Source organism: Labrus mixtus, chromosome 17 (assembly GCF_963584025.1).
Source record: "Labrus mixtus chromosome 17, fLabMix1.1, whole genome shotgun sequence".
NCBI lineage: Eukaryota > Metazoa > Chordata > Actinopteri > Labriformes > Labridae > Labrus > Labrus mixtus.
In genome coordinates, this window is record NC_083628.1 from 11566225 (window position 1) to 11582649 (window position 16425).

The window sequence follows — 16425 nt, forward strand, 5'->3', positions numbered from 1 at the left end:
TAATAAAGGTAAACAAATGCCGGAGTGAAAACTGACTCTTTCATTTAATTCGGTATTTTTTGTTTCCTGTTATAGTTTTTTTTATCCCTTAGTGATATTATTCATTTTCGCATGACAGTAAATTAAATAATAATAATTAAATGATAAAAAAAAAAAAATGAAAGTACTTTCTTTCCACACCTATTGCTAAAGAACATGATGGGAATTGGCCATTGTATTGTTTCTTCAAATAATCAAATTTCTATTTATTTTCCTGGTTACATGCCATCCACTTTTTTTATTATCAATGTGGTTTCGGCCAGGTGATGAAGTCTTCGTAAACTTGCCAGGATCGTTTCCATTTTCATGTAAAGCTGCATAGATTCCCTGCTCTTTTTTTTTTTTTTTTTCAATTGCTCCTATGAATGTTTAAATGCAGGCATGCCGAAACACGTAGCCTAGATACATTGATATATAAACCACTAATGAATTCTATCATTGATGATATGAATGAAATGAACCACTGCCACCACATCAAAGAAGACTCAAACACAGGGATTGGTCTCCCTCTTGTGGACAAATTCAATATTTCGCAGACAAAGTTTTCACCCCCTGTGTATCTGGTCTCATTCTGGTTGTCTGCTTGTTCATTTAACCCTATTCAGAAGCGTGATTTAGTCATTTTGATTCTATCAGAGGAGAATATCCAACACATCAGTTCCGTCCAAGTGCATGACCAAATGTGGGGGGAAAATGCCTAATCAAGAGCAAGAAAACATACACTTAAACTTTCATTTTTTCCCTGGATAGAGACTATGAAGTAGCCTTACAATGGGGTGATCTGTCTGAGAAACACATGAAATTCAACATGAGTCAGATGATGCACTTCATCAAGAGAATCATCAAAAGCATATGGTGCCATGTGAGCATTAACATAGTCTATGTGAAACTAAAGAGATGCCTTCAGGGCACCTTCTATACTGAGATAATATATATTTTTAAAGTAATCTGGGATTCCCTCTCTCCTCTGGAACAAGGTACAAGTTTTCATTCTTTAGCACTTATCAGTTTATAAGTATTTGCCAGCCTTAACATTAACCTGAAAAACTTAATTCCAAGAAATTAGACCACCAGAGCCTCCAATTGTTCTAAAGTTTCACTTCACTTTTTGTGCTCTCCATTAGCCTACTTAATTGCTGATAGTTGTGCATGTAGCCTATACCAGCAACCAAAACAGTGCTTTGACAAAAAAAACAAAGTGCTTGGTTCCAAAAAATAAAATTCTTTTTCATTTTGTTTTTGTGTACCAACAAAAGATGGTGGGCTACTTAAAAATAATTAAGTTAATATGGCTCAATACGAGTCTATTGCACAGTGGTTTTCTATAGCTCATGGTATGACTATTAAACATTTTCACAGCATATAGGCCTATAGCTTTCATTTTTTAAACAGTTGAAGGCGTAAGTAGGGCTTTAAACTATAGTTAAGTGTAGCTGTTAGATTAGCATATGATTAGGGTATTTGTGGACACAATACCAAACACACAGACATGCTCACACAAAAGCACACAGCAGCTGACGCCTGTACGTTCACGAGTGGCTAATGATGTTGCGTTCAGGACCGCGGGGTTTCACGGGAATTACTCTGCTTCAATGGGTTTAACCATGAGCCTCTAACCCGTGACGGTCATGAGGGTTTTCTGCCCCTCTCTGCTCGCCGGCAGACTGAGGAAAGGTATTTGAGGATTGAAGTAACACAGAGCTCTAAGGACCCAGCCTATGTGAGAAGGCATCCCAACCAGAGGAACTGTATTCTTCAATCTAATTATCTAATTTGGTAAGATGATGCTTTGATTCGTCATACTCATTTATTTGTTGCCCAGTTGTAGCGCACGTGTCTTCTAGAATAGTTTGCATTATGCAAACTATTGAGCCTATACACTAAAATTACTGTAAAATTAGTTAGACACACCACGTTTTTACCGGATCAAGAGAAGATGCTGCAGTAATCTGCCGTCAAATAATAGCCTATTTTGCAACAGGTAATGCTTTAATCTTCCAGCACTGGCATTGCTATGAAGAAGAGATCAACAAGCGATTGGATTATATTCAAATAGTTTTTAATCTATACTATTACCTGATAATTCGATGTACTCACACTTGGTATGTTGCATCTTTTCTGCAACCTTAAAGAGAGTAAACAAAACAAGAAACAAACAAAAACTGCATTTTCTTTTTAATGAACATATTTTTTCTTTTTCTAATCCAGCTTTAAGAGCCCGTTGTAGAGCATCAACCAACACAAAGAGAAGCGAGTGAAAAACCACCAGCGTGGTGATCATTGAATTTGGCAGTGCACTTTTATTTTGGATTTAAAAAAAAACAAACCAGACATTTAAATCTTTTATCTGCATGTGCAATGCTGCAAGTCCCTATATTGCTGTGACCTATTGAGTGGATGCAACTATTACAGCAAATTACATGGGCTATGGGACATTTTGTCACTCAAGTCTGAGCATAACTCTGGACAAAAATAACTAATGAAAATGGACTCTAAATGACAACTAATTAACAATTAATGAAGAGATTCATGCTTGTTAATTGTGTCTTGACTGATTATGTCCAACATTTGGTTGCTGATAACTATATAAAGGCCTGCAACTGTTAGATAAATGCCTATTGTTATTTTGGATATAGTCTTATAATGCTCAAACAGCAGGCTGGTGTTACACATTATGGTTTGAATTATTATTAAGACTATTTCTAAATTCAATGACATTAAGAATTTGGAACAGTTTTAGAAATTCATTGTGTTACAACAGTGTACTTAGTCAAGTGTGATTAAGCGATTAAGTGATTTTCTGTTGACTTTCAGCTTCATGCGGTGTAATCATACACACGGGATGCCTCGTGGAGACTTCAACATTTATTTTGCCAGCAGCAGACGAGGAGAACATGTCAGAGCTGAGGAGTATGTGTTTCTCGGGGATCAACACATTGGAGATACCTCTTTTTGTTGACCTTTTTGCAGTTGTTTTGACCCGTGTTACTGATCTTTCTTCAACAAAACAGTAAAACATTGCTATAATAAAGCCATTATCTCAACCTAATGTCTTTTTTTTTTAATTGTGCTGTTCTAAACAGGGCAGTGGGCATCGTTCTGCTGGTGGTCATCATTGCAGCTCTCCTCATCCTGGGCTGCTGGTACTTTAAGAAAAGAAGTGGATACAAAATCATCAGGGTGAGACAATCATACATAATATTTGTGTTACCTTTCACATTTTGTACTTAGTGGGTGATTTGTTTTTAACTATTTAATGTAAGTATGAATGTTTTGACTCAATTCCTTACTTCAAACATCCAAATCTTCATACACCATTTATTTAAGTTTTCTACCATTTTACTAATGTTTTGTTGTTTTTACACCCATATATCACCCTGTACTCATTTTTGCTTCTCTCCTCTGAAGACCCCTAGATCGGGGTCACCAGGATTCACAGGAGTTCAATTCTCAGAGGCAGGACCTTCTGCAGAAAACAAGATGGCTCTAACAAACTTTGGCAGCTTCCAACCTCCGGTGAGGATCCCATGATTGCCTTCCATTGAATCCACCTCTCCTCAAGTCAAAGTATATAATGTCAGGAACATATAATAGATTCCACAGCAAGAAACATTGGGAGTAATTGTTTTTGATATACCCATTTCAATACTTTCATACCCCCAAAAGTTAACTATAGGCCAGAGGCTGTACAACCTAAAGTTCATTACAGGGGGGTACTTAGTACAGAGCCTCAAAACTCTGAACACATTGTGGAGCACGTGAAGCTGATGTAATGGATGCCTGAAGAAGAGATTATTGTGTCACCAGACTAGGGGAGGGTATTAAACTGTTTCATTACCCAGGAAGGTATTTGTATCCAAGACTGCAGAAAAGTCAAGGGAGATGAACCAGATCAGCACCCTCTCATGTGAGAGGAAGTTGCAGTCGCAAAACGCCCTTAAACAATTCCCATCCTTTTTATTTCAGCAGTCACCTGAGTTCTAAAACAGATGAAATCATGTAAACTGTGCTGCAAGAACTTTGGGACCAGAAGTACACAGAAAAACAGTTCATACCCAGTGTCAGGAAACCAGCAGAAAAGGCAACATACTGTACAAACATTACAATATAAACTTTAAATATAAAAGAGGTTATGCAGACATTATGACACTATCAATGGGATTTTCCTCAAAACATACCTCTGGTTTATTTAGTTGTTCTTGTTCACTTTTCCTCAGATTCCTAATGCTCCTCCAGCCTATGAAAAGGTTTCTTCAGTGCCGCTGCCTCCACCCTATACCCCCTGAAGGACTTCTGCAGAAGACTGACAAATATCGGAAGATGGAAAAATACTGGAGAACAAACTCTTAAATTTCATCTATTGTCTGATGGTATATAATCTGATGCCACTTTCATTATGGTTTCCTATGCTTTGTAGCTAAATATACCAATAACAGAAAGTATTGTATCCCTCACTTTGTAAAATTATTCAAATGAATGAGCACAATGTATATATAGTAGGATGTTTCACTAAGCAATAAAACATGATTTCACTGGAGTCTCTGTACAAGGAAGCAGTTCAAACTCAATTGTTGGGGACAGTCGCATTGTTTATTTCCATGCAGTAATGTCCACATTTGTTCAATGAAAATGTACCTAGTAAATACTTTTGAAAAATCTATATGGTAAAAATAAATAAATGTGACTTCAAAACATTTTATATGGGCCTGAACATGTAGTACAAATTCATCTATTCGTTTATTTATACTTCCAAAAAACTAAAATGTAGTTTTCAAGCACTTTAACAAAGGACCATATGACAGAATCTGAATATAGACAGTTGTATTGTTCAGGCTGACAGATAATGCAGAGCAAGTTGTACCAATGAATAGTATCCAAAGTCTAACTCCTTGAAGCAGTATCTACTTGTACTGAAAATTATTTAAAAGCTTCAATTTAATTTATCTATACTCCTGTTCTACTGCATTTTTAACAGTTGTCTTTACTGGCCATCAAGTAAAAAAAAAAGGAAAGTCGAGAATCTAAAACATTCATCAGATAGCAACCTCAACAGTTTTCACTTGAAAGAAAAAACAGAGTATACATTTCTAGAATGTCAGCTTGAGCATACAGTTCACCTATGAGATGCTTTAACCAGGGTATGATCTCCAGTATCCTGTGAGTCAAACTACAGCAGGAAGGCAGTTCTTTAAATAGGAGTACTACAAGCAGTGGTTATGAGCTATGCAACAACTAGACAATGGAAAGTGGTGTTTGAGTTCTCACATACCTGGCACAGTCTCAGTTAATTGGTGCACTTTCTGTCAGCCTGGGAAGGCTGTAAAGAGGAATCATGTGTGTGGAGTGCTCCAGTGGAACTGTTGGGGGAAACTACTAGTGCATCCAGTGGATTGGGGCAGGTGGTCAGCTCTGCTGGATTGACCTGGCCCTGAACTGTATTTAAAACGGCCCCATCAGGACTAATCAGTAGCTTTGATGATACACCGGTATGCATACCCAGTGATGAGGTCTGCAGAGAGTTCTTTACAAGGGCTTGATTGGTCAGAATGGCAGGTGGGTGGATGTTGTTGTTTGTCTTCAGTGAATAGATTGTTTGAGGTGGACTGATTATTACAGTGGTGCTTGAAGAAGGTGCGTTCACACCAGGCAGTGTTTCAAAGGTGCTGACAGTGCTTCCAATTGGTGGAACTGTAGCAATGGGCAGTGTCTGCATCCTGGACACTGCACTAACAATTGGTGGGACAGCCACTGTTGGCAAAACCTGTGTGCGAATGCCAGCATGCACCGGTTGCATTCCTGCAGGAACTGTCTTTTTGATTGACGCGTTTCCCAGCCCTGTATGAGCCAAAGCCTGTGTTTGAGCAGTGGAGGATGCAGCAATTCCAATTGTGTGCTGGGGCAGTATGCCTAGGCCTGGGGTTGACACTGAAACCATCTTCTGGGCAGGAACAGAAGAATGCAAAGCTGGTGTGCCTGCAGCGGATGAGTGTCTTGTGGGCACTGTTATGACCGAGCTGGTCAGGGGAACAGCTGTTGAGCTGGGTAAAAGAGAGAAGGATGATAGAGGTGCTGACAATCTGGCAAAGGTGGGTGCTACAGTATGCGCACTGGTGGATGAACATTCAGCTCTCACTGGTGTTCCAGTAGATAACCTGATAGTAGCCAGTGCAGAGCCAAGAACAGAGGCACTGGTTACCACTGGGGAAACTAGGGCTGGTACACTGACTAACCTTTGTGGAGATGAGATCAGAGTGGGTGTACCCACTGGAGGCGATGCAAGGTTACCAGCCTGCATAGCTGGCATCCTAGGAAGAGCAGACACTACATTGGTTTTACTTTGTAACAATGTTAATCCTTGACTTTTAAGTTGGACAGGGATGACATTGGAAGTTGTTGCTGGCAATGATGGACCAACAGCGGGTGTGCATGCTACAAAAGGAGAACTTAAAGCTGGCACACCAGGTAGCTTAGCAGGGGACTGCAGTAAAACAGGTGCTTGATGAGCTAGAGGGACATGGCTCACCCCTTGTGGAGGTACTGATGCTGCAAAGCTGGTAGCACTGGCAGTAGGCACTTGTTGAGGCAAAGAGCTAGAGATGATAAGGACATGGCTGCCTGGACCCAATCCCTGGGGAGGGACTACAAAACGTGCATTGTTGAGGAGGATCTGTGTTCCTGCTGCAAGGGGCGTAGATGTTTTGATGACTATCCTCTGCTGGATTGTGTCTGTAGCAGAGGTGGCGATTGGGATATTGGTTGTCGTTGCCAGGGAGAGAGTTGCTTGGGTTTTATGGTCAGGGGAAGATGAGAGAGATTCTTTACCAATTGCAGGCGTTGAGGGCTGATGGATGACATTGGAGGTTTGGGCTGGGCTACTCTGCACAGTAGTGGTTACCTGACCAGGAGAGTTGCCGGACATTATATTTTGAAACATACCAAGGTCTTTGTTGATCACGTTTCTTGCAGGCAGTGTGGCAGCAGTAGAAGTAGATGTGGAAGAGCTCGACTGGGGGAATGATGGTAAAACTTGGAGCTTTGTGCTGGTGGACGAGGAAGTGTAAGACGCAAGCTGGGCAGAACAGCTTGTGATGGTGTTCAAACTTGTGACAGGGTCCAGTCCGGTGTTGCTTGCTGTTGGACAGCTTGGAAATGAGACAGACGCAGGTAAGGGAGAACTTGATAGGGCACCTATCATATGTCCAAGGGCTGTTGTCTTCCCTGTTAACTGAATTTGAAAACCTGGAGAGTAATAGGAAAATAGTTAATTCTAAAACATAACATTCATCGCAAAAATAAAAAACAGAATGTCCCATTCATGCTAAATTTATAGACTGATTAAACACAAGAGAACCAGTCAACCATACCAAGAAACCCACCTGAAGGCAGAGTGATATTTTTCACTTTGGACAACGCTTCAGAGCTGACCCCACCAACAGGCTTTCCAGGGCTTAAACCCATTTTTAGTGTGTGACTTGATAAAGAAGTGGTCATCAGCTGTCCACTAGCACCTGTTGCTGTCCCCTTCTTTTGAATGCTTCCCGCGGATGTGATGGATGGTGTTGTGGTTACAGCAGGCTGATTGATGAACATGACTCTTGAAGTAGGAATGGGCTTTGTGGAAGAGAGTGTACCTGTAGACAAGGCCATATTTGATGCAGCTGAAGTAGGGGGAGTTACTAAAATGAATTTAGTTGCTTGGGATCTCTCATCCGTGCTTGGCCTCTTCACACCAGTCTTGCTGGTGAACTCGCCCTGAGTGAGACCTTGGGGTATCAAAGAACTGTGCAGCGATGGAACAACAGTGTTTTTTACTAATGAAGTTTGAATATGAGAACCAGCAGCAGCGACTAGCACTCGCTGATTCATCTGTGTTGAAACTGCGGAACCAACTGTGGTGTTGGAGCCTTGAACTGGAGCAACAGTAGTGCCTGCAGACTGGCTTCCTGGACCCATGACAGGAAGGCTGTCTGTTACTGCAGTGAACATGGGAGGTGTGACAGAGGAAGGGGACTTTAATACTGAAGGAGCTTGCATCTGAGGTTGCCCCCAAGATACACTTGTCACTGCTGGGACAGTGCAAGATGAAGTCTGAGAAGGAGCGGTGAAAGGAGTCTGTGCTGTCTTGGAAACAAGAAAGGCTTTAAACTGAGGTGAGATGGTGATCACTGGAGTTGAGGGCAAATAACCAGGTGCATTTTTGTTTGAGGATGCCTGAACTTTGACAATGCCTGTGTTGCCTCCTCTAGTTGTTACCAGGATGGACTGAGAGTCACGGATACACACAGTTCTAAGCTCCTGTTTGGGGACTGTAGATTTCATAGGTTCGGGGGAACCTGCACTAGAAGGAGTTATGTTGGTTGAGGGCTTTGGCGGGATAACATGAGTTGTGCTGGCATGAGCGTTGCAGACTTGTGCCCGGTTAAATCCTGCTGTATTTGGGGCCCCTTGTTGCAGATTAGGGGAAACAGAGGGAGAAGGGGTCCTCACTGTCTTGGCATCTTTAAGGGGAGCCACTTGCTGAACAGGGATTCTGTTTTCAGGAATGGTAAAACCAGGCACATTAGTGGACATACATAAGGGGCCAGCAACTTTAGAAACTGGGACCTGAATGCCCTTACACTGTTGATGATCTAAAGAAGATGCCTTATCTGCAATGTTTTTAATGAGGAGGTTAGAAGGTAGAATCACTACTTTCTGCATGATCTTCTCCCCAGTGTTGTGGTCCATGACAGGATGAACAGAGATCTTGACTGGGCTGCTGCAACCATCTTTCTGTATAAGTTGACCCAGCTTCTCAGGTACCTTGTAAATTACTTGGACTGGACTTTTTGGTGCAGTCTGTGTTGTGTTGGCCTGTGATGATTTAGGAAGAGCTGCCGTCACTATGGCCATCCCTGTGTGTCTTACTACTTCTGTCTGCTGGGCTCCTTGTGCCTGCGTTGGATGGAAGTTCTGCTTGACACTGGCTGGAGAACTTTGTGCTTTTAAAAGTTGTGTTGTTGTCACTGTAGAGGTAGGTGGGCACACCATTGACTCTTTTCTCTGTCTGTCTAAATTGGTGACCCCTGGGCAATCAGTAGGGTGTTTCATTAAGGTCACTTTGTTTCCCACACTCTTAGCCAACAGGGTAGGAATGGGCGTGTAGCCCTTAGGTAGTCCAGTGGTGGGGTGAAGGATGGGGGGTTTGGGTGATAGTGAAGCCTGGGCTGGAAGCCTTGCTGCCGATGCAGAGTCCCCTGATTGGTTAGATGGGGCCAGTTTGGATCTTAATGGTTGGCAAGAGTCCTGGGCAGATGTAATATTACTGATGCCTGTATGAACTTTTGGCAGCAAACTGTCTGTTGAGTCCAGAGGCTGTTTTAGTTGGTGTATGACTGTTCTTTCTCCAGACGACTCAGACAAAAACGCTCTGGTGCTTGCTGGGAACATTAAAACAAATAACAAATAATTACTTCAATTTTTCTGATATGTAAGATGACAACAGAGTTATTCAATTTAACTGCACTGTAGCCTTTTTGATCAGGGAAAAACACATTTATATTTTGATCAGATAATAATTATCAAAGTTAAAATGTTAGATCTAGTAAAATTACCTCCACTCCAAAGACCTCTGGGAACACGTTCCAGGTCCTCCTCTTCCGATCTTCTATATTGATCTGAGAGCAAGCCCACCTCCTTCCCAAAACCCTTCTCTTCATCATCATCTGATGATGATGATGACGAAATACACTCCTCACGCACAAAGTTACTGTACTCCGGGTGGTTCTTGAATTCATCAAACTCCTTCTTTAAACGAAGCCTTATGCAGAAGCAAACAGAAATAGAAGAGCAAGGGTTTGTCTCTGATCCAGCAAGGATTGAGTATACAAAAAACTTTGCGAAATGATGAACATTATACTTTGTTTCTGTTAGCAGCACAAGACCAACGATTATTAGAACGAAGCTTTGATTAAAAAAAAAAAACATTCCAGTAATTGATCAAATTACAACTACTGTTTCTAATGAGCTATACCGATTCCTTTGGTAGGCCTTGACAAGTTTGGGTTCCCAAGGAGAAAGCTCATTCAGTAGTCTGATTAGAGTGCTGTGGAGGTCTTTCACTGCTTCTCTACGATAATACCACCGACCCTGTGAGTTAAAACATGCAAGGGAGATCAAGTTAGGTCACCAACATCAAAATGAATAAAAATGTGAGCTCATCATTTTCAACAGCTAATTATACACTTGGCATTTAGATGTGTGGTAATTTTCATAACAGAACTGTGATTGTGCCCTACCAATCTCTTTTTGGTGCTCTCCAGGTCATCAAGCTCATCTTCTGTCCTACTGATTAACTCTCGCAACTCCTCAAGACTTGTGCATACCAACTACAGAGGAAAAAAAAAAAGATTGAATGAGAACATTTCAATGAAGAGAACAAGAGAGCCAGAAAAATGGAAAGGCTTAAGCAACCAAAAGGTACAGCCAAAAGGTTAACATAGTACAGCAATACAAATTAACTCCTAAATGGGTATACATTATAAGTATAAGTATTAGTTGGATTACCTTGAATGATGGTTCTACTGAAGGTTCATCTTTAACTTTCTTTGAAGCATCAACCTTTTTTCCTTTTAACGGCATAAGAGATATAGTCATTAAACAAAGAAAGAGTTAAGAACAAATCCAATATGAATGCAAACTTACAAATGAGCTTAATGCAATACCGAAAGAAAGTTGCTATATTTACATCAATGGGGATGTTTTTCACACCTGTTTTATGTTTTTTCTTCTTCTCCTTTCTTTTGATCGTTGTGGCAACTTGCTGCACTGAAGACTTGGCAGTCTCAGCTGAGGACAGCCTCATCCTGTCCACATTCTGCAGCTGCTTATGCTCCCCTTTTACTCTCGGCAGCTGTTCCCTCCCTCGTGTTTTCTTCCGCTTTTTTTTTTTAGTCCAGATTTTGTCATTCACCCTCTCTTCACTTGAGTTTTGGGCACTTTCAGATGACAACTGTGTTGCTTGCCTTGATGTTCCCCCACAGTGATCCTCGGATTGAAGATTACTTGATTTTCTTTTTAAAATGTCCAAACAGGACGATTTTTGGTGTCCCTGAGTGAGACTTTGTCCCTCCACTGGTTTGTTTGCGAAGGCCACATTCACTGATCGAGCAGGGGACCTGCCTGTGTAACTGTGCTCCCCAACACTCAGACAGGGCTCTTTTGTCTCTGCTTTAATGGTTCGTGCTGAGCCCAAAGTGAAGCCCTGCTCCCGTTGTAATGCAAGTCCCTTGGATTGATGCTCCAACTCTACAGTCTCTTCCTTTATATTATTTTTCAAACCACTTCCTCCAATAGGACTTGTGTGTGACAGGGATAAGGAGTTAGTGTTTAAATCCAATTTAGGATCTTCACAAGAGTCTACATCAGAGGAAACCGATTCAGAGCCCTCCTCCCTTTCCTCCCTCGATGACCAAGATTTAAACCTTTTTTTATCTTCCTCTTCTTCTCCATTTTCCCCTTTGAAATGCCCAAGAAGCTCTCCTCTCCCATTTCCAAAATCACCATACTCTCCTGTGTCCATTGTGCCTCCATAACACCCCCTGTTACTTCTAACCCCCTCATCCTTCATTCCATCTGATTCTTCACTCTCTGCTGCAGGCTCTTTTTCAACTCTTTTGACCCATAAAGAAGGGAAGGGGAAAGTTGGGGGTGTGCTGGGGCTTTGGCAGTAGATCCTCAGGTCTGCACCACAGAAATGTGGAAAATGTATATAGGCATTCTCTCTACTGTCATAGCCCAAAATAGACTCCCTACATTCATGAATGGGCTGGGAGAGCAAAGCATCCTGCACATCTTTCTGTGTCTCATAAACATGATCACACAGCCCCTTCATAAGCCAAACTCGCTGGTAGAAGGGCAGCAAGTGAAAGGGTTTCTCTGTCAAAGGACTCACCTCTCCAAGTGTACTGAAAAACTGGTGGCAAAGACCCAGTTTCTCAGCCCGAGCAGACTGGTCATGGGAGGCACCTACAGCTTGATACCAGCCCATGACCTTCTGCCTAAGCTCGGATTCCCAGCGGCGGTAAGGCAGGGCAGGCCGGCGGTGCAGGGTTGCCCTTCGCTGGGATGGTGACAGCAGGGAAGACATGATTTTGGACAGGAGGAGGCTGCAGCGAGGCATCAGTAAACAACGCTCCAGCTCAAAAAATACAATCTCTGGGAGGTTAAGGGCAGTCTGAGCAAGGCAGAGGAAGTGCCCTATAGCAGGGAGTTCCCAAAGTGTGTCCACAGTTTGGAGGGCCGCTTGTGCCAGTAAAGTCTGCTCCCACTCATCCACCTCTTTGGCTGACATTTCCTCTGCTTCTTTTTTCTCAAGCTCACGTTGCCTAAAGTGTCAGAAAACATATCTTAATTGATGTCAATATTACTTTTGCACCAAATTGAAAGATATTATAAAATCAGTTTAAACATCTATTTACTACAGCAAATTTGAAGCTTCTCTTCTTAATCACCTCTTCTCCTCCTTGACCCTCTGTTGCTCTTCTAGCCTTAGGGTCTGAACCATGAGAGACTCATGCCCACCGACAGTGATGGTAGCCAGGCTACGAGGTGCCAGTCTCCGCCTTGTGGAAGTGCCCCCTGAACCTCTTTCTTCCTCGACACCAAACCGTCCTTTAGAAGTCACTGCCAAGGTTGTCTTCTCTCGCAGAGCCCTAGTTTGAAAGACACAGAGAAAAAAGAATGACGCTTTGCAATGAATAAGAATTTACTTGATGATACGTGTTAGTTTGTTTAAAAGTAAACCAACAATCAATCTAAGTTACTGATGTAGTTGAACAACTGCACAATTGTTCAACTTCAAATGCTCTCAAAAAGGACTTGCGGGTATCTAACATATTCAACTTCGTATAATTTGATATAAAATATGATAGTTGTGAGATTATGCTGCATTTCAGTGAATATTCATATAATGATAAAAAATAATATTTATGTGCTACAGACTGTAAATGGTGCTGTACTGAAATCCAGGCAGATAATATAGTTATTCTATTAAATGCTTATGAGCTTAAGTTGCCAAAAAATGTGTTGCCCAGCTACACGAACTGCCCAGGTACAACGCTATGTAATTGTTTTTAATGTTTGCTGAGCATTATATCTGTGTAATTGCATAATAATTACCTGGACAGCAACGTAAGCTTTTGCTCAAGCATGATTTCCAGCTTTTGAGCCTGTTTGGAGATCCAATGGTCCACCCCATGGTAGCGATAACAGTTTTCCAGCATCAACCTGAAGTCTGCAACAAACTCTGTTACGGTTTCATACTCCTGGTTGACAAACTTCTCTTCCATCCTCCACAAGCACATCGACTGCTTGAGTTGCGCCTGGCCCCTGCCTGTGACTCCCCCGATACCATGCTGGGCCTCCTGGTGACCAACAGGATGGAGGAATGGGCTAGTGACGCCTTTGTGCTTGTCCAGGAGAAAGCCCGTGAATATCCTGTACGCTTGCTGGACTTCGTAGTTCATATCATCTTCAAAACTATTACTGTTGGTGGAGATGCAGACCTCGGGCAGAGAGAGGTCACTGTTAGAAAACTCTGACATGCCGTCATTACTCAGTGCAGGGTCAACCTCAACAGTAGCATCTCCACTGTCACCAGGACAGTGTAACGCTACCATAGTCTCAACTTCACAGGTGCCATTACTGAGAGCATCCTCAGTTATTGCGAGATCAGTTTCATCAGCGTTGTTGTTCTTCAACCATTTGGATTGTGAAGACATGATGTCAGAGCTGGGCTGCTGGGTCTTGTCAATCACAGTTTGGCGATGGTCATGGTATGCTACATGTCGCAGAAAACTAGAAAAAAAAAAGAAAACACACAATGCTTACTGCGCAGTTCTACATCGAGAATGGAGATAATAAACATCAGCGATATGAGATGTTCATACATAATATGGCTAAGTTTGCAGAAATAATTCACTTGACATAGTCTTTGTTGACATTAATGCAATAATGTTAATCTTACACGTAATTTTTCCCTTTTTCATCCCCTTTCTGACATTTGCAAACTTTTTATTTCCTTGCATCAATGGCTAACCAGCTTATAGTCAGCTATTAGCAAGCGATGCTAGCAGCAGCAACAATAAGTAAACAAAGTTTGTTTTGCTTTCGCATTGGGAGCTCTACAGTGTGCTCTCTTCTCACGTAGCGTCTCTTGATCACGTGAAACACAAGACCACAACAAACTGACCAGCTCGGCGTGTAAAAACAACGTACCTCGATCTCAGTCAGTGGAGCTCCAGAACATGCACCGGGCAGGGGGACGACCGCTTTTTTAGCAAGCTTAGCAGCCACGACAGGTTGCTAGCTAGATTAGCTCGCTATTGTCTCCATTCATTTGGGGCCTGCAATTGCTGCGTTCGCTGCCCATTGCAATTTTTTTTTGGAGGAAAATAAATAGTCAGCTGATAAAAAAGTTACCCAGACCATCTCACGTCGTCGGCGCACGGAGTCACGTCTGTGACAGCAAGATGGCTCGAGTGAGCATTAGCCAGAGGAACACTAGCTGATTGTCCGACCATGCAAAACAGTTCATTTATCACTAACCATCCAGCTAACCAGCTAGGTCTGCAAGTTGACAGCTACTTTATGACACACGCAAGAAATAATAAAGTTAACATAAGAGGCGCATGTGTGCCGTCTCTTAGACTTCGTTTGAACCCTGTAGGTATTTGCAGAGTCTTCCGTCTAGCTTGCCTGAATACTACTTTCCATCGTCCACTTCACTTCCACCCTGCGTGCGCCCGATGTGCGCAGCTTTACGTGCTTCACGCGTGTCACACCAAATAGTTGTTATTGTTTTCGGTTGCTGTGTATTTAAATGCTGACGCGTTAACCTCGCCGTGTTCTATTTACCTTGTTTTAATTGTGTCAACCATTTCCACAGAAAGAAGCGAAACTTGTGAAAGCTACCTAACACAAGAAACACATTATGTTCAGTGCTCGAAGCCGACATAAGGAAGAATTAAGCAGCTGCAAAACCGTAAATTCCCATTCATAACTTAAGCGCTGAAGTGTCTTAACAAGCTACAGAAGAAATGCAGTAAGTCCTGACTGATACAGGCCCTGCACTGTCTTGGGCATTGTTTGATTTAACCACTAGATGTCACCAGTCGACCATGTGATGCAGGTTGTGGCGAGGGGTATTATTTTGCCTGTCGGATAATTCCTAAGCTCGACCAGGATACGCTCCAAGAAAGCTCAAACCCGTGCTTATTATGATTAAAAGTTATGCTTGTGATCATTTGTCAATGCACAGGAAGTATTTGTACACTGCTTGAGATAACTGGCATCTCTACAAACTTATTTCAGGGCAAGAGATAGATACAACATTGGTTTTAGGCTGTTGTAGCCTAAGTAATAATAGGCTAATTATAATAATACTTTTTTTTTATAGCACTTCTCAATACAGGTAACACATTGATTCACAGTGTGCAATAAAACATAAAAGCAATAAAAGTAAGTAACCCAGTAATAAAAGCAAAAGTAAACTAGGAGTATTGTAGAATGAGGGGAAAGACAATTGTTGTTTATCACCGTATTGGTTAGTGGAAAAAAATGTCCCTGAATGATCCTGAATATATTCAGCTCAAGTTGAGTAAGTTATACAGCTGTCATGCTTCTTGTGTCAATTGCACAGCAGGTAGACAAAGTGAGAAAATGTGTGATTCTCTTATGTGCCAGTGGCACTATAGCCCAGGTCCCCAGCTGGGACAATAGTTAGCCTAATTAAGGTATTATACCAAGAGACACATGTGATTTACAGGGATTTTAGCATAGGAGCTAATGTCAGGCAATGCAATAACTTGCCTGAATTCTCTTTGCACAAGAACTTGAAAACCATTACTCTCCATCCTCGTTTTTCACCTCTCATTTTTTTGCTGATCTTGCAGCCTTGTCTTATAGTATTTGTTTAACAGCTCAGCTAATAAAGTATTGAGACGTATTCAACATTTCAGAAAAGAACAATAGTATAAAAAACTCAAGCATGTTTTTTTTTATTATTGCATTTTTTTATTATGCCTTTTGTTTGTTTGTTTCTCTCGTTCTTTCTATCTATTAACTACCGAGGGGAAATTCAATTGTGTCACTCTGTTATTGATCATGAACAAGCTACACACAGGCCGGGAAATACATAAAAGCACAAACAGGATTCAGTGGTCATGCATTAATGAAGACGTAGCCTACAGAAATGGAGTGATGTCAAGTTAAGTAGCCTATGCTTCACAGTGATGAGCGCCCGAGCAATTTGGGGATTCGGTGCCTGGCCCATGGGCACCTCGAAAGTGCTCAGGAAATGAACTGGCACCTCTCCAGCGACCAGTCCTAAATTTCAAAACTTGGCCC

The 16425-nt window shown here is 41.8% G+C and overlaps 2 protein-coding genes across 2 annotated transcripts; one reads left to right on the forward strand and one right to left on the reverse strand.

Moving 5' to 3' along the window:
* Window positions 1-1387: 1387 nt before the first annotated feature.
* On the forward strand, window positions 1388-4576 carry mlana (melan-A). Its single transcript, XM_061060809.1, has 5 exons — window positions 1388-1815; window positions 2854-2949; window positions 3123-3219; window positions 3448-3555; window positions 4257-4576. Exons 2-5 carry the CDS (start codon window positions 2858-2860, stop codon window positions 4323-4325), a joined length of 366 nt encoding a protein of 121 aa, XP_060916792.1. The 5' UTR covers window positions 1388-1815; window positions 2854-2857; the 3' UTR covers window positions 4326-4576.
* A 31-nt stretch (window positions 4577-4607) lies between these two features.
* Window positions 4608-14452, reverse strand: LOC132991864 (uncharacterized protein KIAA2026). Its single transcript, XM_061060808.1, has 10 exons — window positions 14296-14452; window positions 13198-13875; window positions 12531-12731; window positions 10789-12404; window positions 10585-10646; window positions 10317-10406; window positions 10052-10167; window positions 9633-9838; window positions 7416-9458; window positions 4608-7278 (listed from the first exon to the last, which is right to left on the reverse strand). The coding sequence occupies exons 2-10, from the start codon at window positions 13797-13799 to the stop codon at window positions 5324-5326; spliced, it is 6891 nt and encodes a 2296-aa protein (XP_060916791.1). The 5' UTR covers window positions 13800-13875; window positions 14296-14452; the 3' UTR covers window positions 4608-5323.
* Window positions 14453-16425: the final 1973 nt, after the last annotated feature.